This window comes from Anoplopoma fimbria, chromosome 7 (assembly GCF_027596085.1).
Source record: "Anoplopoma fimbria isolate UVic2021 breed Golden Eagle Sablefish chromosome 7, Afim_UVic_2022, whole genome shotgun sequence".
Taxonomy (NCBI): domain Eukaryota; kingdom Metazoa; phylum Chordata; class Actinopteri; order Perciformes; family Anoplopomatidae; genus Anoplopoma; species Anoplopoma fimbria.
Window position 1 is genome coordinate 14682994 of NC_072455.1, and position 24062 is coordinate 14707055.

The 24062-nt window shown below is 39.4% G+C and overlaps 1 protein-coding gene across 1 annotated transcript; it reads left to right on the forward strand.

Annotated features, from left to right (window-relative positions):
• The first annotated feature begins 11100 nt into the window (after positions 1–11100).
• On the forward strand, positions 11101–20716 carry dnah2 (dynein, axonemal, heavy chain 2). Its single transcript, XM_054601084.1, is given in 10 exon segments — positions 11101–11205; positions 11428–11528; positions 11778–11791; positions 14032–14151; positions 18273–18406; positions 19025–19174; positions 19711–19911; positions 20103–20204; positions 20206–20298; positions 20567–20716. Coding segments are annotated over 10 exon segments (1170 nt in total).
• The last annotated feature ends 3346 nt before the right edge of the window (positions 20717–24062 follow it).

A 24062-nucleotide genomic window follows, 5' to 3' on the forward strand; every position in this document is an offset into this window, starting at 1 on the left:
TAGCACAGTACCTGCCTAGCAGATTTTTGATTGCACATTGAAGGTATGAAAAACTGGAACTGGAAGTTATCTTATGTAGGCTACCATAAGATCCCTTTTATTAATACGTGTATATCAACTAAATATTTATTTTTAATTTAGGCAGATCATATGTAACTATATAAAATAATGGTTCAGTGGTGCGAGAAGAGCATTGCTTTTATGAAATGTGCAATAATGGTAACATTCTTTTCCTTGTATCCCTGCAGCAATTTAGTCATTCTGCCACTGGGTGGCGACTCAGGACAGCTATTATAAAGATAAGATTGGATAACAGCAAAACGATGACAGAGCAAAGTTGTGATCACTTGATATAGAGTATAAATAAACATAAATACATCTCATGTAATGAAGACCAACATGTTGACTGCTTTGTGCAAACACACTTTAGGGTTTCAGCAGAGTTGTTAAAACTGGGCTTCTTTAAAATAGAATATCTCCACTCCAAAGCATCCAGAGGCTAGAGAAGGTCTGGGTTCATAGTCCTAATTCAAGCAAGCAGTTTGTAAGCTTTACAAGTACTTGACAGTATATGAATGAAGGGAATAGACAGGACATGAGAGAGGGGTTGACATGCAACAAACATCCCAGACTGAATTCAAACACAGAATGATGCGATACCATGTGAAAGGAAAAGTTTTTGTTGCAAATGTTAGTCTTGTAGCAGTATTGCAAGAACTATTTAATGATGGAGCTTTTGTTTTTTCATATGTGTTTGTGTGTGTATGTTGTGTGCAGGACATACTCAACCAGGAGCAGGTCTGGGAGATCACATAGGACTGGAATGCCAACATCTGGAAGGTCCGTCAGTTTGCTACGCTGCGGATGGAGAGCATGGAGAACACAGCACAGGACATGTCCATAAAAACTCCACAAACTCCAGAGACAGCTGAAGGTCAGTTCTGCCACACAAAGTTTTTTAAATAGCTGCTGATTCTGCCGTTGTGCCACAGTATGACAGTCACAGTCTAGCAATGATATATTACCTTTACCACATTGGCTTTTATAAAGACGTTGGTGAGGATGATTGAAAATAAACATATTGAGAGAAGTTGGTAGGGTTGAAAAAAGGATGATTTAGTTTTGTGGTTGATAATCAAGATGCATCAATTTAATTTTCAGTTGCAATAATTGACAACGTACACAAACATTATTGTAACTTTTCTCTCATGGAAAATAGAAATTCAATTGTATGTTCATGGTATTAACCATTGAATATTAAATTACCTTAAGATAACATTTTCTCCAAAACTGCACCAAGTTACAGGACCTTCTGCTGTTCCAGTTGTTTCCAAATGTTTTGAAGGTTGTTTTGGGCTTTTTTTAAGGCTTATTTTGGACTTGCAAGAGTTACAACGTGTGAGCTATATGTCTTCGTCACTCACGCTGAAGAACTTTCACACCGACAACACATTGCTTTTCTGTGGCTGTCTTGTGTGCCGCAGATGCCTCTGTTTGTGCAATGTGCATTTTGTGCCCTATGTCAAACCATCATGTGGTATGTGTGTAAATTTACATGGCACAACATCAAAAAATATGAGACTGATGGGCAGCAGATCCATCAGTGAGTCACTAGTGAATATGAAGTATAACCAAGTTAACTACTTTAAATGACAGCAGTGTCTCTGTGATTGAGAAGGAAGACACCAAGAGGGTGATAGTTGGCACAGATTCTGCTCCGTCTCCTCCCTCTCCATTTCACCCTTCATCCCTCTCCTCTCAGTGCTGGCTGTCAGTCATGTCAGTCAGTGTGCTAATGATGCTCCCGTACAGAGCTCAGAGCAGGGTGATACATCTGTCATGGCCCCATATCTCTCTATTCATATGTCAGCAGTTTACAAATGGCCTAGTTTTGTATACATTTGGAGGCCGGAGAGGCAAACACTAGACATGGCTTTAGTACTTCACTGATGCCTGTGACATTTATGTCAGTAAGATGGTCAGTTGCCTTGTGTTAGCCTTATTCTTTATTTACCTGACCTACTGGGTAATTTGAAAATAAGACAACAATACTTTCAATGCCACCTTTCTGTAAGGGAAACTGAAAATAGCTCCAGAGCCTTTTTGACCAAACCAGCACTGAATTCACCCTGAAGAAGGATAAAACTATCTTTTTTTGTTTGGACATGTTTGTAAATTCAGTATATTGCCATTTTAGTCCCTATATATACTTCCAAGGAATACAAAAAATATATATGAAATGTTGAGTAACATAAAAGAAACACAATAATGCATATGAAAAATTGCATGACTTAGATCAAACTGTGCAGAGTGCAAAAAAAGATATAAGGGCATTACAATGGAAGGTTCTCCATCTCTGATAAATGCGAGCAGTAGAACTCTAGCTAAGATTCATGGTTTCATGTCATTGATAATATAAACATGGCAATGTGTCTTTAAGCATGTGGAAAAGGAGAATGATGTAAATATAACACCTTGTGTTCGTTAACATTACTCTTCGTGTTTGATAATAAGGGTCTGGAGGACATCACAGGAAATGGGAGGGACGTTCCTGGAGGCCACTATTGACTGAGGTGAGGAAGCAAACCTTGGAGGCAAACCTTTTCACCCAGGTTGAAACTCACTTAAACAGGCCCTATTATGCTATTTTCTGGGTGCATATTTTTATCTCCAGTTACAGTTACAACATGTTTACATGCGTTAATGCCCATAATCGTCCTTGTTTTTCTCATCCTGGCTGTCCTGCAGCACCTCTTCTCACCCTCTCTCTGAAACGCTCCGTTGTAGCGCTTGCTCCTCCCTCCAGAAAGCAAAGTCTGCCCTGATTGGTCAGCTAGCCTGCTCTGTTGTGATTGGTCAACATTTCACATTTAAAAAACCTCTTCCTCCAGAGCTTCAGCTCCATCTCTCTCTTTTGTTGCTTGAGGGCCAAACTAGCCGGAGACTTTTACGTCACTTCTGTAACATTATGACCTCATAAAGTTACAGAAGTGAAGGAGAGAATTCAATGGAGCCGTTTCAGGAGCTCAGGAGCTTCTGAGGGGGAGGGTAACTCCTTTTAGGCGTGGCAGGTTTTACACTCTACGGATCTTTTACATGTACAAAAATATATATAACACACTAAAGAAGAGGGAGAAAGTGGAAAAGCATAATAGGGCCACTTTAAACTTATGGTCATAGAGTGTGTCTTCATTATGTCTCAGTAAAAGGCAATACTGTCATCCAGTGATGCCTCAATCTAGCTTTGTTTGTGTACAGATGAATGTAATGCCTTATTGGCATGGGTGTATAATACAGACCAAATGTGACTCTGATGTGGGAATGATCTGTGTGTTAACAGCCCTGTTGGAGATGTCAGAAAGAAGGGAGTGACAGACTTTTTGTTGTCAGAGCCAATGAGCAGAGAGAGTGACAGCCTGGCTGGTGAAAGTAAGAATTCGGCTACATACAAAAATGAATAGAGTCAGACCTCAGGCACGGTCTAATTAGCAGCCCAAACATGGCCACTGATTCAACAGAGGGGGAAAGCTACAGTCAGCCACTGGCCCAAAGTAAATATAAAAGAAAGAGAGGCAGGGAGGCAGAGGGACACAGTGAGAATGTAATGAAAGAGTAGAGGAGAGTAAGGATGGGTGAAAGGAACAGAAAATAAAACCTATCAAATGTGTTTAAACACATTAATCTGAGAAAACAACCACGAATGAAAAAGAGCTGAACACTAACTAGAAATGTCAGAAACATAATTACAAACGACTGCTGGCATAAATGCAGCTAACATCAGACAAATGGGATTTCTGCCAAGTTTTGAACAAAACTAGAGGAAACGGACAAAGCCGGTTAAGAAAAGGAGCCAATAAAGCAACTGTGTCCACCTTCAGAACATTTATTCTAAGACAAGCAGAAAATCATTTCACACGATCAAATTAGCTGTGCAACTTTTGTCTTTGATTAATTTATTTTTTATCATTCTTTGGCTTTATCATATGCAATAAAATATTGATGATGCATACTAACATGGGTTTCCTTTTAAGTTTTGTCTCTTCTGTCTTTCAGGCTTGCCTGGGAAGCTATCAGAGATGAGTGCCAAGCTGGAGTCGATCCAGAAGGCCCTGCTCGTGTCCCTGGAGTCCAAGAGGCAGATCTTCCAAAGATTTGACTTCCTGTCGAATGAGGGTGTGCTGGAGGTCCTGGGGCAGTCACAGAACCCAGAAGCCATACAACCGCACCTGAAGAAGTGTTTGGAGAACATGAAGAGCCTGCATATTGAAAAAGCAGGTAACATAAAATATAAATCTGAAAATCAATCACTGGATCATTCAGTGGACAGAGCTGCATGACTACTATGGAATAGTAATTTACACCTCTTGGTCGAGAACATTATTAATTTACATGACGGTGTTTCTTTACCTGAAGTTAGAATTTAGTTGCAACAGATTAACTCATAAACTCCTCTACATAATGGGGACACAAAATTTAGGAAGGTTGTCGTTTTTTTATGCTGGCAATTTTTTTGGTCTATGGTCATTATTCAGTTGTCAAGCATCTTTGAAATGCTTTATTAGTGTCAATGTGTGTCTTACTGTAAAGTAAGTATATCCTCTGCATTAGTTATTAGTTAAAATTCTTTGAAAGTAAAAATCTGATCAGAGTTTTATCAGGATTATGGGCAAAGCAACATGATCCAGACAGCCCAAGTAGACTTAATGCTTACATAAAATGATGCCACTTTTTTTTCGATTCAGGTTTGTTTGTTACATCAAGTTTTAAAAACTTCTCAGTGTCCTCAAACAAGACTCTCCAGATCAGTACATACATAGAGCTGCCACTGTGTATGTATGTCTTTCATAGGGCAGTAAACCTGACGCCGCTGGGATGTTCTCCACTGATGGGGAGTTGATTAGGGTTTTCCCCTCAGAGCAACTAACATTCAGACTGACTGACTGACACTGATGCAGTGACAAGCGCTTGGCTTACTGTCAATGGTGGTCTTAACGGATGAGATTCACTTCAGATCATGCAAGTTGATTCACTCATTTGAAAATCGGTGTGTAATAGCCATTCTTTTTGCTCAATTTACAAATCCCAACCCATGCTGAACCAGTGTTAATTTCATTAACGAAAACTAACAAAATGAGTCACCGGAAGAAAAAAAACACCATCCTCACGTGACTAAGACAAGACGATAACAAGGCAGCACCGACGTCATTAAACAATTACAAAATTGACATGCAATATTTTTTCAATGCAGCAGTTTCAGAGCTACACCAGCAGCACACAATGAGCACAGTTAGGAGGACTCGGAGATAACATTACAACAACAGGGCCTGGGAGGAAAAACAATGTGAAATTTTGGCGAGAATAGATGACTGAAATCTTTGTTCTCCCAGTAGGACGTGAATGACTGCATAATCCAAAAGACCAACACACCTTTCAAGTATCGACACCATTATCTGGGCAACTCCAGACAGTTCGTCCTCACTCCACCTACTGACAGGTAGCAATCAATCATTAAATTGACCAACAAAGGCATCAAAACATTAATCAATCTGTCCCCTCCCAGTTAACGAATTCATTAGTAATTGATCAGATTATTTCATATTTTAACATTATTTAGATATTCATATTGAGTATCAGACAACTGAATGACTCCTACGTTCTGGAGACTTGAGAACAGATTTGCACCGAGATCAGTATCTTGTGTAATTAAATGTTGAGTGAATCAGATAAGAGCAGACAGAAGCTACCATTAGCATAGTTACTGTAGCATAATGACTAGATTACACCTTGGCTCTTTGTGCGTACACAGATAAAAGGATTAGTACTAGTGTTAATGGTTGTTACAGTGGATAGATTAATAACTGCAATATACTGTGTATTAGATCACATTGGAGACCGTCTCACACACTTATGTTTAAGGTTTTGGCTGTATTTCTATTTTAGACCTTGTTACATCCAAGTCATGCAATTGTCTTGTTTTTGAAAGTTTCAGTATATATTGAAAGTTTCAGAATTCATTTGATTCAATACCAAAAATATTCTAATCATATTTGTTTATAATGAATATTTATACATTGATTCTCTTTAGAGTCACTGTCTGTGTGTTAATGTGAACTCTGTCCAGGTATTACATGACCCTGACCACAGCACTCCATCTCCATTGTGGGGGCTCTCCTTGAGGCCCAGCTGGTACTGGGAAAACGGAGACAGTGAAGGACTTGGGCGAAGCTCCAGGCATTACATCATCATAGTCAACTGCTCTGTCGGAAAAAGATGCAAATCTATGGGAGGCATGCACCCTGACCTGGCACAGGTAGGAAAAAACTAGGAGATAAAGATGATGGTGATGATTATGATGACGACTGTAGTTAAAATCATAATGATGATGTCAACCTAAATAAAAAGATGTAAAACAGTAGTTTTTATACCTCTGAGTGATGAAATGTGACTGAATATGCTGTTCATTATGTCTCGGCATATGAATGGGTGTGTGTATGTTAGGGATGATAAAAGATGCCATCTTTTAATTACTAGTTTTTGAAACACTATTCTCATGCTAGTCAAGATCAATAACACCTAATTTAAACTCAAACTGGGTTAGTAAATAGTAGATTTCTCTCTCTCTCTCTCTCTCTCAATTTGTGTGTCTTGACCAGTGATGGAGGAAGTACCAAGATTACTAAAGCAAAAGTAGCAAAGCTGCAGTGTAAAAATACTATTAGTATGAGCAAGTATTAGCATCAAGGTATACTTAAAGTATCAAAAGTAAAACTAGTCATTTTGCAGAATGTCAAATTTCACAATAATATATATTATATCACTTAATTCTAAATAATGATGCATTAACGTGTAAGCATCACTAATATTTCAGCTAGTCATTTATACAACTGCCAGGTAGCTTAATACTCAATACAGAAAATACTCAAGTACAAATAATTGTGTACACTTACACAAGTACAGTACTTGAGTAAATGTACTTAGTTACTTATGAGTTAGTTATGTACTTTATAATGATGGTCAACAGGTCTGTGTGGTAAAGACATGGTGAAATTATATGTTATTCAGCTTGTGGGAAAAATATAATCCTGTATTGTTACATTGGAGTGGATTTTCTTTTCCCTGTATGGTTTGTATGTTTGTAGCATGGGGACGCTTCGATGAGTTCAGTTGAGTTCAGCCCCACAAATGAGTGGGGTGATGAGTTCAGTCCCACAAATCAACATTTGATGTGTGGTCCGTAGTGGCCCAGCAGAACCTGTCCATCCTGTCTGCTCTCTCAGCTGGACAATCCAAATTCCATTTTGACGGACAGCATATACATCTGGTCATGTAGCATCTTTATCACTATGAATCCTGGTAGGTCAACACAAATGCTTAATTGCACACACATCATTTTATGGTGATTATGCTGCAGAAGATATGTTCAGAAGATGTTTTGATATATATATTTTAAATATTTGTTGTAGGTGTATATACGTATGTCATAAATGTCTCTTTCAGTGTCAATATAATTCTAAATGTTCTTCTTCATTAGCATATTTTCCGAGGCTAGCCTGGTCGTACTGAGCTTCTAGACAACATTAAGTTCATGTTCTGACCTATCTCCATATTGGTGCCAGACTCTACTGTAATCACTGACATCAAACTGTTTGGAGAGGGTTTCTACAACTAAACAAAGTTTTATACTGGTAGTGTGCTGGAAAAAAATACTTAAGAGGAAGAGATGAAGGAGGAAACCGTTCAGGTAAGGTTAGTCTACGTTGAAGACGGTAAACATTTTCTGCTACAGTAGTAGCGATAGTGGAGGTATCTGTTCAGTGGATTCTGTCTGGGTGCTATTTTTACCCTGTACACAGCTCTGAATACGCACTGATTTCTAAAGTATATCGTGTTGAATTATCACCGCCTTAATGAAACATTCCCGCTTCTTTTATGTGAAGAGCTCAGGCAATCAGCAGATGAGATTGAGTTCTTCTACTCTGATAGAGATGCAATATCATCAAATCAAACTAATAGATTTAATTAGAAATGTGCTGCTTGCCATTTAATCTACATAACAGGCTTACAGAGGTTTCTATTCATTATTAATGTATGTATTTATTAACGTTTTTAACAGAAACTCTACATGTATGCAAAGTAATCTTTTTTGGGGGAAAATGTGAGCAACTGGAGCCTCAGCTGAACAGAGATCAGTGGTGGGTGTTGATACATCTGTTTTCCCACTGCAGGGGCCAAGGTGTGAGAGCATCAATGTGTGTGTGTGTGTACAGGTGTGTATGTGTGTAAGAGTGATGTGATCCCACAGTCACACAGTCACCCTGGGACCAGAGCTCAAGCTGAATTACTGCTGACTCACCAGGAAGTAACCTAACCTTCCTAACCTGTGTGTGTTTAAGAGAGATCCTCATTCTGTATTGAACTTGAACACCATCGACACCTGTTTTGCTCCTTGGAGACTTCAGAAAAATCCAACACTGCTGCACCCACACAGACACACACACACACACACACACACACACACACACACACACACACACACACACACACACACACACACACACACACACACACACACACACACACACACACACACACACACACTAGGCTGAATGGTTTTCTTTCCATCCTCTCTTTTCCTTCAACACAAGCTGGCTGCTACGACACTCTGTGTTCACAAAAAGCAACCCAGCCAGTCAGAATCAGTCATGTTTTGTTCTTACTACTCTCTCTGTCCTTATTTATCACTTTTTTCATCTTGCTTCCTTCAACTTATTCCTCTCTATTTTTACATCTTTCACTTTTTTTTAGCTCAGTGCTCTTTGCATATCTATTTCTGGAGTCTCACCTCACTCCAGCCTCACCTGTCCTTGGTTCTCTTTATCCCTCTCTCTGCCCATCTCCACAGAGATACTGTACCTTGTTTTCCTGATTTTGTTCCACCCACATATTCATGCAAACAAATGAACTCACACAGAGAGGCACATACATACAGACATGAGAAACATGTTAAAACTACTTGAGGGAAGGAGAGGTACTATCATGATAACTAAAACTGTGAGGCTAACTTTATCTCTTAAGCATCCCCAGTGTGAAAAACAATGTAATTTTCTCCCTTTCTCCAGGTGAATACTTGGGACAAAGAAGACTTGGGTAGGATGGTGGAGCTCTGGTTCACCTTCAGCCTTCTCTGGTCTATCTGTGCTTCAGTTGACGAGGATGGATGCAAGAGGATGGACAACGTCCTATGGGAGATGGAGGGCATCTTCCCCATCAGGATCCTATGTGAGCATATTTGTTTACACACGTATGACAGACAAAGTCAGTTAAAAGGCGCTCTCTCTCTCTTCACTAGTCTGCTTGCTTTACGAGTGTTGAGTGTACTCTGGGTTACAACTGCTAAATTATGTTTTGCACAAAAATTAAAAAAAAACGTTGAGTTAACATATCTATAAATGTTTTAGTGGCTTTGGAAGGCTAGGGTCCTGTTACGATACCGAAAAACAGGTGAAGATGTTTTAATACCAGTGTATCCATGACCACAGAAATTTTGGTAATTTTACAACAGTTGATATTCCAAAGGTAGCTTGATACAATGACATTTTAGAAAGTGACAAATGTCTGCCCTTAGAAAACACAATAACTTTTTTCTCTACAGTCGTTACACTAATCATTAACACTTTATCTATATTATTCAAGCCTTGGTTCACTTAATATAAGCATTTTAAATGCAACACAGGCACGATGCTAATAAGAGATGATACTGTGTACACCATCAGCAAACTGAATGAATCTGCCTTATCAGGCACAACATGCTCTGAACTTTGAATGTAAACTCTTTCAGGACAGGATTCATGAGTATTGTTTTGTTACAGGCACGGACTAAGTAACTTAATTAGGTCTTTCATCTTTTATTCATCTCTTTTTATTTGCATATGTGTGTGCCCCCTTGTCTTTCCATGACGCTTAAGGTTATAATTTGAATAGTTCAGCTATGTCCCCCTTGGCTTGGTCTCATTAAAGAGAAAGATGGACTACCACGATTTGGATTCAATTACAGTCCTGTATGTCCACCATGCTGTAATGTACATGCTGTCATAGAGTTTATTCTGCTCATGCTAGCACACACATCTTATCTGTCAGCTAAATATACCTTTGGACAAGCCGCTCTCACTCGCAGCATGAGATGTAGTCGCACAGTGGTGATTGAGCACAGGTGTTTGGTGTGCATGTGCTTGTGTATATTATTGTGTATGTGCAAGTTCAAGTGTGATTGCAACTGCCTCTACCCCACCACTTCATGGTTTGAATAGCCTCCATCTCAGCGTCACTACAATTAGAGACAAAGTGCAGATTGCTTCTGTGTCATTTCCTGCCATTTTAGTTGATTCATAAGTATTTTAGGATAAGGGTTCCTTGATAATAATCTTTTTCTGCCTTTTCCCAACTCTTTCTTTCATACATCTGCTTACTTCAGTTCATCTGCACATCTACAATGTTTATCTCCAGCCTCTGAATGGTGCACTGTTCCCCATCTTTCTCCTTTTTCCTCAATCTGTGTTTTGCACTGCAACTTTTCTGTTTTTTCCCCATATGTGCCCAAATGCCATTCATGCCTCAGAAAGTGCTTTAGACAAAACAGAGTTTGTCTTTTTATGAATATATTAGTCAAATTCCATACTTTAACCCACAATACACTAATAAATGTATTTTTTACTATTTTGGTAACTATACAGATTTTACAAGCCAAAGCATTTTTTAATTTGGTTGATAAGCTTTAATCACCTACAAACATATATACATTACATACACAAATACATTTTTCACAATGAGCTGTTATTACATCTATGAAATATATTTTTCAGTATTGCTTTCATTGCTGAATGATACTGTCACATAGTTTGTTCTTTCATAACATAAGGGGCACATTGCAACATTCCATTTCATCTTTTCTGTATCTTTTTCTATCACTCTGTTTCCATCACAGTCCAGACTATCTTTCATAACATCCAGGTCATTGTGGAGAGCCACATAGAGAAAAGAACCAAAGCCCTGTTTGTGCCAGCAGATTAGAAGCGCCAGCTGTGGTTACAGGACGACCTAAACATGCCAGCTCATCACCTCTTTGGCTCCTTGCCAATGCTGGAACTGCTGTGCCTCTGGATCGACTGGGACACCTGGTGTGACCTCCAGAATCAGAACTTTGTCAAGGTGAGAAATAGGATTTTGATCGAGGCAGGAGGTGTGTGTGAGATTTATATATTATAATTGTACTGCCTTCTTGTTGCCTCCTCCATTATCACATCTTAATTACCATTCTCTCTCAGAAATGGAGCCTTTCAAAGTGTAATATGTTTATTTCATATGTGTGCTTTACTGAGGCCATTAAACTCTGATGTTTTCTGCTGCGTTTGTGTGATTCTGCCTTGTTAGGACATGTTCTTGTTGGCGTTCATGCGGCCCCCTGGTGGACGGAGGACTCACATCTCTGGCTGCTTACAGAGACGATTCAATATGACCTTCCCTTCACTCATGTAAGTCCTGCTGAACATTTAGTTGACCTCTCCTCCTCCTTTTCATCTTCCTTCTCATCTCATTTACCACTGAGGACTCAAGATAACAAAATTATTACTCTAAATAACAGATTTTAAATTAAAAGGATATTTAAATATATATCAAATTAAAATAACCAGGAAGTAGCTTTGACTTTTTTCTCATTTAACTAAAAGAGACTTACATTTTAGAAATGCTCTTTTTATTGGTATTTGCCCCTTTCATTTCAGCACGGTTGATCCTGGTAATATTCCAACATTCCAACTTTTTCATCTCGCCTGAATATGATTGTTGCGATAATGATAATGATAACCACTGCAAAATCACACACTCTCATGCATCCCGCCTCCCCCCCTTTATCTCCTGTGGGTCCTCTCTCTTTGTTTGCTGATTTGTTTCCTGTGTTTTATTCACCATGTTTTATGCTGTCCTTGCTCCCTCCACTCATTGCTCACTCCCTCTCCAGCTAACATCTTGTCTCTTCTCATTCTTTTTCAATTTTCTGTCAGTGTTTCATCTCTGTTGTTGTGCTCCTTTCAACCTATACCTGTCCATCTGTTTTTTCATTATGTTCATAGTGCCTCTCTCGACTCCACTCTTCACCCTGCTTTTTGTATTGCCACAAGAGAGCAAAATAAATTTGCTTTTGAAATTGACTGGAGCCATATTGCATTCAGGAAGTAAATACCTGTAAACACTTGAGTTGCATTGACTCTTGAATGTGTGAAGTGGACAAAATGAATTAAAATGATCACACCTCATTCCTATTCTGTTCTTCTTCCCTTGACTAGTACCACTTTGAAATACATGCATTTTATTGTCATGACTACAACAGACCTGTCTTTTTTTCATGCAGGAGTATTAGATCAGGCAGATCTACAGTACCATGATCAACAAAAAGCTACAGGGGTTCAAGGAGACATTTTGACTCGTAGCACATTTTAACTGTACTTTGGTGTTACAGCTTGTTTTAGTTCCACTCCAGTCAAGTTCGACTGACTCTGATATCTCCAATGTACACAATATTACATAGAGATGGGTTAGATCAATACAAGTAGACCCACAGCACACACATGCATACAGTACTTCAAATATGTTTTCAAGAAAATACAACAGGAGCCTGTTTCACATAGGAAGTTCGAGAAAAAGCACTTTTTACTAAGCCTCACATTGGTAATGCACACTGGCTATGGTAATGTATTTTTTTTTTGTTACTGAGAGCTTATTTAACTTAACCTATTTAGTTATGTAACTAAGGTCACAATGGTACATGGATATATGCCAGTTAATTCTCTTAAGTAATTTGTTATGGAGATCTCAAAGCTGACTGGAAATATATACAATCCTTTCCAAAAAACATATTATATTTGCGGGACATTTTGCAGAATTATTTTAGTCTGGATCCATGAGTATTTCAAGTACATTTTTTCACCAATTCTTTGACTTTCTAACAGTTATATTGCATATTTACTATAGCTGAAGCCCCCTCATGTCATTCTGCATCGTCGGTTACATGGAGGCCTTTGTTGCTTTCCTGGGAGAGAAACAAGGCTCCACAGCATCTGCCCCCACAAATATCTGCCAATATTTGATACATTTATCACTGTACACACACGTATATGCACACAGCAATGTCAATGTTGCATCAATGAGTGTAAAAATACTCTTACAGCTAGGATAATGGTTTGGTAACGGACAGAATATATGAATGTGTTAACTTGTGTTTGTGTTTGTGTGTGTGTGTGTGTGTGTGTCAGGTGATTTCTTGAGTGAGTCTTGTGTGTATGAGGACCAGCTGGACCTGAAGGGTCTCAAAAACTGCATGGAGACCCAGCTGGAGGATTACAACCAGACTCCTGGCGTAGTGCCTATGAACCTGGTGCTCTTCTGAGACGCCACGGAACACAGTGAGTCTGAGAACACCGCACACTCGAAAACACACTCGTATCCATAGTTAAATACCACAATCAATACAAGAGGTCCTCATCCGCTGCACTCTGATGCGTCTTTGCTGTGTTCACTGTTTGCCGGTTTCCTGATTCAGACCCAGTTTGAAGCTCCTTTGACAAACACAGCATGAGGCTCAGCTAAAAGCTTCCCTGTAGCTGAGAGAGAGAGAAGGCCTCTCAGCACCAGGCTCTGCTCTCTACACACTGCTGTCAATCTGCCACTTTACCACAAACCAATGCAAGTCAATAGCTCTACATCACTATAGAAACATCACGGATTAACACTCCACTGATGTCAAGTATTAGAACAGATTAGACACAACTGAGAGGTAGTCGAAATTTAAAAAAGAACAAAAAATGAATTAGAACAACCATGGACTGAAATATATCCTTAAGTATTCAGTGTAATGAATGGAACATTTTAATGATTTTTAATGAATTACTCTTCCTTTGTACTGTCAGTTATTCTCATCCCATCTTCAGTAAGCTACATCATATATATATAATTTTTTTTTTTTCTTGTCCTGTATTTCAGACATCAAGAAGCTGTACCGGTTGGCTGGTGTGGACAACAAGCCGACAGTCTTCCTGTTCAATGACACCAGGATCGCAGACGGATCCTTCCCAGAGGACATCAGTAATATCCTGAGCTCTGGTGAGGTACCTAGCCTCTATGAGCAGGACAAGTTTTTTGAGTTTTGTATTGTCTTGCAATCTTTTTGTTCTCCTGTCTGTGCATATGTCTAATTCTATTTCCTGTTTATTTCCATGTCTTTTTGCATCCTTGTTATAACATTTCATTTCTGGATTAAATAAACTAAATTGTTAAACCAAAGGTAGTGAAGAAAATTATCTAGGCTGAAGGTTTACCCACTGATTAGAGAGGTTTGGTTTAAATACTCAGAATATATTGGCTGAATCTAAACACCAACTTAGATCTTATGTAGTTGTAGTAGTAGTATAGTTATTTTTATCAAAGCAGCACATTTAACATTTTGAAATGTTTTGAGTTTCTCAGTTTTTCGCTGTTTTGCAAATCAGTATTTAAGCCGTAAATCTGAATTATGTTTGAAGTAAAGATTAATTCGATCATTGCAATGCAGTTTTTGCTACCTGAAATATCAGAATTCTCAATGTTCAAACATGCAGATCCTCAAAATAAGAATCTTGTTTTTAAGAGAATATGACTGCATTTTACAAATGTTCCTCGCTATAAAGAGTGAACGTTCCTTAAAGTTTAGATTTTAAAAAATTGTCTCAAGAAAATTTCAACCTAATTCCAATCCTCATAACATGTAATTGTTGTCATTCTACCTCTAGATGTACAATGCTCTGCCAGAGTCTGTCAGGTGAACCAATGTAGTGGAGCCTCCTGACTCCCTGGTCAGATACCTGATAGAGCGAGTCAGGAACAACCTTCACACAGCGCTCTGTGTGAGCCCAGTGGGAGAGTCCTTCAGGTAGACACTGTGTCCTATACTATATCCTGGTTCACAATATTTTCCTCCCTTCTCTTTTTCACCTCCCTTTGTGGATCCTGTTGGCTCTTGTTGTCGACACACACGTTTATGGAAATGAACACAGTATGATTCACATTGCAGTCTGAAGAGTGCCAGCACTTCAGCAGCTTCTCTACAGCAGCTGGACATGCGTTTTTGCCCTAAAATAAGAGATTGCATGATACAACATGTCATTTTATTCTCTAACTATTTATGCTTTTATGTTATATCTTCTTATTATTATTATTATAGCTTTTGATCCGTGCAAGCTGACACATTCAATGCACTTGTATTGACGGGAATTTAAATACACTAGTGGTCATCTACGAAGTAACTAATTCCTGCATTTCCCCTCACCAGCTCCTCAAAGCTTCACTGGGGACAGTCCTCACCATGAGTCGGTGTATTAATGGCTGATTGACGCTTGGTGTCGAGCAAATGAGGTCTAGTCCCTTGGGTGATTCTGTAGCAAAGACCTGAGGCTCCCTGTATTTACAGTGTGGATGCTGTGACAGAGAGGGCCATCTGTCTGCACACACACACACAACACACACACACACACACACATACACACGCACACAGATGTAGTCTGCACACAGATGGACACAAGTTTACTGTTACTCATTCCCTCTGTCCCTTGTCACACACACATTTCTTCTCACAAAAACACCTTTTCTCTCTAAAGCAGTGCTGGTCTGGTGTTAATTAGTGGTATAGGGTACTGGTCACATATAAAGTCGCTAATTGGGCTGGCAGGCACCATTACCCAGAGCTAATCACCATTCTCTGGGTGACGAGGCGTCCTGGCTCTCTGACCACTAGCTGCTAGCAGGATCCAGATCACATTGCCAGAGCTCAGAGAGTCCCGCTGCACCAATTAACCGGCAGAACTCACTGACTTTCACCCTGGATCTTCAGCCTACTCTGCTGTACCTTACTGTAGGATGTTCTTTCTTCCCCTCTCGCTAAGTTATCCATCTCGTTTTCATCCTAGCAACTACCAACACTTCAGTGCTATGATAAAGGCAGAGTAAAACACCTGGTAGTAATAATAAGTGGGCAGGTTTCGTCTCTAACTGATATAGAAAAGAATGACAACTGAATGTCCAGGAGCTCTCTCCACTCTTGATTTACCTCAGTTTGAACACTTTCCCTCTTCTCCTTCTTTCTATTATAATGTAAATGGTAAGAAGGGGATCACAGATTGAGAGAGAGAATGACATTGGTAAAATTCACTCTTTCTTGGTGATAACTGCTTTTTTAATTGTCCTAGCTTTCGTAGATATGAAAATTGATTATTATTAAAATTGTCATTAAGTTAACTGTTGAGCTCTCAGTTTGTAATGTGCAATTCTCCCAGTGTAGTGGCGGAAACTGAAAGAGTCACCCAAATAAAAGAAGCTAGCTAAGGACAAAATAAAAACACACTCTTTTTACACACTCAAACTGTAATAACATGCCTCAGATATAATCCATTAAACAGGTTATAAAAAAGCAATTCTATTCTAATGGTCATTTGATAGCTTCTTGCATAATTAATTTTATTAGATACTTCTAACAAAAACATTTACCCTAAGCATGTCTGAGTAATGGTAATGTTGAGCACATTTTGAGTAGCAGTAGTAATAGCAGCGAAATCTACCTCCCTAAGAAACAGTAATTAAATGTACTGAAGGAAAAAAAGTACTAAAGGCTTATCAACAACGTAGTAACACGGCATCTGAGCTGGTCATCAAGGCTCATACTTATACTACAACATACTGCAACAGTACATGTTTGTCTTTTAATGTTCTTTTGTCAGGACGTCCTCTGAGAAGTTGCCAGGTAGTCCACATGTGAAACACACATCTTTTTAAAGTCTCAAGGTTTTATTTTGATCACAAATGATAATATTACCATGGATAGACAGCTGAGCACTTTCAACCACTGATTGAAGGCAGATTTCCAAAATGTACTAAATATAACTTCTTATTTAATATAGCCCTGTGATAGTCTGGCGATCTGTCCAGGGTGTACCCTTCCTTCGCCCAATGTCAGCTTACATTTTTTATGCATATGAAACCTTATGCTTAATATGTTTGCAAATGTTTTTCTTGGTCTGTCGAGCTTAGTGGGAAGTGTGGGAGTGTTTTGTTGTATTTATGTATGTATGTAGGTTTTTTTTATGTTGCGTGTGTGTCTGCTCTACCAGGCTGCTGAATGAGGCGACTGGTTCACTGCTCACGATGTGCAGCTTGTGAACACCCTGCAGACATCCAAAGTGACAGCTACTGAAGTTTCAGAGCAGCTGGAGATCAACATTGACTCCTAGAGAGGTCAGGCGTAGGGAGGAAGGCATTGGGGCAGCGGGGGAATTCAGGTTTTATGATAGAATACCTTTTAAGGTTTTGGACTATTGGTAAGACAAAGTAAGCAATTATAAGCCATCACAGTGTTTCTGGAAAGTTGTGATGGGCACTTTTTATAAATTTTAGACTACATATTTAAATAACATAGTAAGTGATAATGGAAATGGCCCCTCTGCATGTCAGTTTGTGATTACGGTATGCGTATATACCAGAAATATGGTTTATATTTCATAAATCATTTCAGTTTGCATGCAGGTATTTGTGGTATTAGTGGGCGACCTGCTCTGTGTACTGAGACATACTATGGCATCATATTCCTTAATGCCACAGTAGCAAACAATTGTGTGCTTGAGAACAACCTTTATGTCGTAACTTGTCAATTCACTTATGGGAATTATAGTTTTCTGATAAAATCTATTTAGCTGACTCAGTGTCTTTCCTCTGCAGGTACTCTTGTCGTAGGCTCAGCTTCCAGATGTCTGCCAAAATTCTAGAGGCGTCAGGAAAACTCAACAAGCTTCTTCCTGCGAGGAGGACTCTTGTGCTTGCCTTACTTCATTCGAGAAAATCTAACAGCTCAAAGCTTTGTATTCCTAAAGGCCTCAACACATTGAAGCCCCAAAAGACATTTCAATATGTATGTAAATGTTGAGTCATGTAGAGGTAATGCTTCCCCTCAAAGACAGCCCTATCATTAACAGTGTGTTTCCCAAGATTTCCAGGGGATATAATAAGGGATACGTTTTTCGTAACTGCCTTACTTCGCCAGGGAATTTCTTTATATCCTTTGGACGGACCTGGAGCTTTATGAATCAAGTGCTGGTGAGTTGTTTGGTCTATTTGTTGATGCACTGATTAATTGATGGGTGTGCTTATAGGCACTTGATAAGGAGGATCAGATAGACAACCCTGTGCCAGTTGGCTGGTAGACTCCAGCTGGAACAACATCACAGAGCTGGATAAGCTGCCCAACTTCCATGGCATCGTGGCCTCCTTTGAAGAGCCCCCCCCCAAGACTGGAAGCTTTGGTTCACCAGCGAGCCAGAGAATGCCACTCTACCAGGTCTGTATGTGTTGAGGGAGATTTTGCTTTTTCTTTGCTATTTCTTTTTTGGTAGTTGCTGGAGAAAATTCTTCCCACCATGATCTATGAAGTTAAAGCGTACTCGACTGATACTGGTGTGTGACGACAGCTTGTTCATGCTGTGGTGGGTTGACACATTCTAAGTGACAACAGAGACTCCACTATTTGTAGCTTTCAATGCTCTCTGTATTTGATTTGTGTGTGAATACAGTTTGTTAAACCCTGTTGATGATGAATGTGTGTCTTCTTTCTCTGCTATTTCTATTAATGGTTGGTTGATGGAGGAGATAGAGGAGAGCGTTCGTGGGTTTGTATGTGTAGGTTTTTGTGTGTGTCTCCTTTTGCTTCATGTAATTAGCAGGAATTAGATTTGACAAAGTTAATTTCAGTATGAATATATTCCCCCGCTCAGAGCTGCTTAAGTATAATGCTATCCCACATTTCTTTTCAGCCTCTCCCCTCATTATATGCTTTGTTCATTACCCTTTCCACTTTTCATGTTAATCATACATCTTCCTGTCTCATTTCCAAACTGCCCTCCCTAACCCCTGAATTCCTTGGTTTCACCCTACCTCTCTGTTTTTTTTCCCCTTCTAGGTGATAGGTGAGAATAAATGTAATGAGCTCCAGAAGATGCTGATAGTTTGCTCCCTGCATCAGGGCCGTGTCTCCTTGTGCGTCACCTCCTTCGTTGTTAACAACCTCGTCTCTCGCCTTGTGGAGACGCCTGTTCTCGACATGAAGGCTGTAAGTGTCTGCTTTTACCCATTTAATCCCAGCTGGCTTCTTCCGTCTTGAATAATAGCTGTAAAATTTGATTTTGAATCAAACAAATGTTTCAAATATCTAATTTGCGTAGCTCTATGTGATTGTGGCTTACCTGAGAACTTACACCTTGTTGACTCATCCGTTCTCACTTTCTTTATTTTGTCCTTTGGGTGGACCCCTTCAGGAGCCCTGCTCTAGCTGACTGAGGGCTCTGTGATGAGCAAGTACTTCCATGCTCTCTCTTGGGCCAGGTACAGGCCCCCAATGCCTGATATAGCATGATAGAGGAGAGTGTCAAGAACGGTACTCAAGGTGCTTTGTCTGTTTTCTGCTCATCCTTCTCTGATTCATTCAGTGGCTTAAAAGGGTGATTTTTTTCTCCCACAACTCTTTAAAATTAAAATGCATTTTTGAGGTACTTATAAATTGGATTATGCATTTTCTTTTTCTTATGGTCACTACAATACAATTACCAAGCCACACAACAACTACACATATCATAAAAATCTTAACAGGTTATATCAGCCTACCTTAAGCCCTCTTTTTTCTCTGCCCCCAATCTCTCATGGATGTCTGAGCTGGACAAGCTGGTGGAGCAGCATCATGTGCAGAAGCCCCACTCAAACTTCCGACTCTGGCTCAGCTCTCTGCCACACCCTGAATTTCCCATTACCATCCTGCAGGCTGGTATCAAGATGACTACTGAACCACAAAAGGTGCATCTGCTCACACACGCACACAGACTTCCAGACTGAGATGTCTACCATACATCAAACATGTCAACAAATATACATAGAAGTTCTTTGTACATTCTTTGGACGCTTTATTTCCCTACACATATTTTATAGTAGGATATACATCCTACATGTAACATCCTCCAAAGTGTTAACACTGCCCCGGTTGTCAGGGTGTGAAAGCCAACATGAAGCGTCTCCAGCTGGTGACGGAGGATCGATTAATCCGCTGCTTAAGACCTCTAATCTACAGGAAGATGCTCTTCTCTCTCTGCCTCTGCTTTTTTTCACAGCATCCGACTGGAAAGGAAAACTTTTTTTCAGCTGTGCTGGAACATTGTCTATGGATTCACCGACTGTGACTTTGAGGTCAGAACTTGATATGATCCTGAAGGAAACAGTCACGGCTGAAGGCCGAATACCCTGCCCGAATGGGATGCCTGTTAGACTAATGGATAATGACAATCTAGTTCTAAAGGCTTACTCATGACTACTTTGTTTAAATGTCTTCCTCTCCATTGTATATGTACTGTTTCTGTCTACTTCCTGCAGCAGATAGATTTTACATACCCTTGGTCTGTATCTTGCATTCAAAGTCAGTCTGTTAAGATCATTGTCTTGATGCCCCCCCCCCAAGCTAAGTGAGCGTCTGCTCAGTCAGTGCCTGGATGAGTATGAGGGGATGTCATGGGATGCACTGAAGTACCTCATTGCTGGGGTCAGCTATGGAGGTCATGTAACAGATGACTGGGAGAGACGCTTTCTAACAATATACTATATAATATAATATAGAACTCGTATCAGTTCGCTGCACTTATTGAATTCGTATTCGTTTACTGCACTTATCCTATTCGTAGTAGTTTGTAGCACTTATTATATTCGTATTAGTCTGTTGCAATTATTGTTTTCGTAGTAATTTGCCTCTGCACTATACTTTTGCTCTGGTTTATGCTTTAAGATGCTTGTTTAAGAAAGGAGATGCACTTATGACTTCTGGTGACTAGTAGTTCTCTTGAATACCTATGTTGAATACACTTCCTGTAAGTCGCTTTGGATAAAAGCGTCTGCTAAATGACTGTAATGTAATGTAATATACATCAGTGACTGATTCTGAGATGCCCCCAAAAACCGGCCCTTCTCCAGGTGAGACACTGTAACACACACATTTATATTTTCACGTCTTAGTGTACTCGCACAGATTTAAGCAGTATAAATTCAAGGGTACACTGCTAATAGTTTATGAAGATTCCATTGACAAAATTATGTTTTGCAGATATACACATGCTTAGACTGTTTAATATTTGAATCTTCAACTGAGTACAGTCGTCCTGGAAAGACAGGACTGTGTCTAGGTAACAGAGGCCACTTCAACTGCCTGCTGAAGTTTCTCCCAGGTTGCAGAGTGCCAGCACCACCAAGTGCACAATCAGATTATTACAGTTTAAGAACTGCAGACACATTTTTGCACTTTAACCGGTCAAGAAGCCCCTCTTAATTTCTAACAAACCACTCAACTTGCCGTTTCGTTTTCACATCAGTGAGGTGGGACAAGGGGGAACAAAGCGATGACGAGTTGAGTGGAAACTTTAAAAGACTTTCATAAGATGAGACCAACAATTTAATATCTACACCATTGTTGAGCAGTGGACGGGGCCACAAAGTAAGTATCATCTCTGTTATAGAGGATGCAGAGTATAGAGATCATTTAAGCCATGTAGTTAGAACTTAAATTCTCTATCATTTTTTTATTTGAGGTTACAGTCTGTGCCATATTGGGAGCATATGCTCAATAACATTTGAAGATCAGCACTGCATGGAGAAAATATAATAATCATCTGCATACAAATAGAAACGATATGAGGTTGTCAGAACCTGTCCAAGAGATATATTGGAGTGGTTATCCAGTAATTCCTCACCCAGCATCTCAGCCACATATGCCTGTAGGTCTGATAGAAATACCAGTGCACTATGTTTATTTTTAGGTAATCCTTTAATATTGTTTTTTTTTTGTGGTTGATTTGATTAAAAGCCTGATAGGCATCTAATAAAAGCATTTGTAGTTGTTTAATTTTTTTTATAATTTTACCAATCTGTGTAGTAAGAGTACTCGTATATCTAGTCAAGACCAGCTGCTGCATAGCAGAGTTACGGCCTGGTCCATGGATGACAGTTCTCTCTAGTTCTGGACATTCTGGATTAAATCCACCATCACAGTCTGTGTCATTTTATATCACCACCATATTATATAATATTGTGGTGTAGTAAATATTTTTAAACATTTGATCCAATTGAATAATGGCTTATCAAACATTGGCCACAATGGCTTAATACAGCCTGAGGTATTAAAGCAATAACTAAATTATTATAAATGGTATGACAAAATCTCTGATGGTATGTTTCATCATGTCACCCAACCTCTCTCAGATTTACACATACTGTAATCTGTGAGCATTGAGGTCAGTGGAAAAGCAGGTAACAGTGTGTGTCAAACATGTACTTGCACAGCAGCTTGATCACATGCCAACCTTACTTTTCAGCCACTGCATATAATGTGATTGAGATGTATTTGGCATGGCTGTAGTTCAATTTTTAACCTGGTTGTTTCTGAGGCAGACCAGTCAATACCCAGAACAATTAATAGTTAGAAAAAAAATGGGCTCCCTTCATGAAGCCAGTGTCCATATTTGAAAGATTTTTTTTTCCCAGCAATGCTGAGAAATCAATATGGTTATGCAACACTGGCAGACGTGTAATACGATACAGATGTAACAATCTGGGCTTCTTTATGGAGTTTGAGGACAAGTCTCAAAGGACACCATTAGATGCTTCAAACCTGAATCTTTTTGTTGCTATTAGGATTTCATCCTGACTATTGAGTCCTGAGTCTGATATTGAAATAACAAATGTTCTGTTAGTCCCAGAAAAAGGTCAGAGCACTCAACACACCACAAAACTCAAATGGTTTTCATTAGAAACCATTAGGTGCCATTTTAACATATTTTGAATCATCTGTCATTGGAATGTTTTGCCTTCAGGCTCAGATATGTCTCTGAGTTTATAGCCACTGAGGTCAAGCCAGCAATGACTTTTTGAAAGTTATCTCTTGGGATCCCTGAAGCCTTCTGCCTATGCTGCGTTCTCCATTCAAATAAACTGTGTGTTGTGTAACAATGGCAGTAGTTTCTCTATGGGCTTTAAACATGCTTTAAATGTTATGGTGTGGTTAGTGTAATAGTGCAGACAAATGCACGTAAATAGTCCACCGACTTTCAGAGATGTTATCTCACCATCCAGCTCCTTATATAGAGCTATTGTGGTCATTGGACTATGACTGTTATTGGAGTATATTGGAGTATGTGTGTGTTTTGGAAAGGATTATCAAGAAGCTAAGCCTGAACTTTTATAAGTCCTCCAATTTTATGCAGCTCCATGATCTGACTCTGCTTTTTGTGTGCTTCCAGGTATTAGAGCCGTTGGCAGACGTTCATGGGAAGATCCTTCCATTGATTGACTGTGAGGGCTCCAGGTCCTTCCTCCAGGACAAACTCTCTCTTCTTAATGTGGTCCTGCTGCAAGAGATCCAGAGATACAACTCTCTGCTGGACACCATCATGTATGAACTCTATGTCTGTGTGTGTGTTTATTCTGGTTTTGTCTGTCAGAATATCAGCTGGGACGTGTTTCGTAGACACTGTTCCTCAGTGTGTACAACTGTCTTTTGAAACAAACAGTTTAAAATGGGATATAGATGTGTGTGTCATATGCCATCAAGTAGAAATAATGACACTCTCAAGGACAAAGGGCTGTACATTAATTGATGACAGGGTGGTTGACGGCAGATAAAAATAAACTAAATGGGAAATAGTGTGGGATGGAGGGAGGAAGGCACATCTGAGCAGGCTAACAATTAGCAGAGTGGCAGCAGATCAAATGGGAGTGGCTATTAGCCGGAATTGCCCCCTTAATACCAAAAACATTACTTAAAATATTATTTGAAATTTGTCATGAATGAATAGGAAGCAGTCTGCTGCTTTAAGAGTAACAATATAAAAAGCAATAGGTTTTTATATTGTTACTCTTGAAGCAGCAGGTTTTGTGTCAGTTTGGATATAGATGATAGAGATATTTAAGGG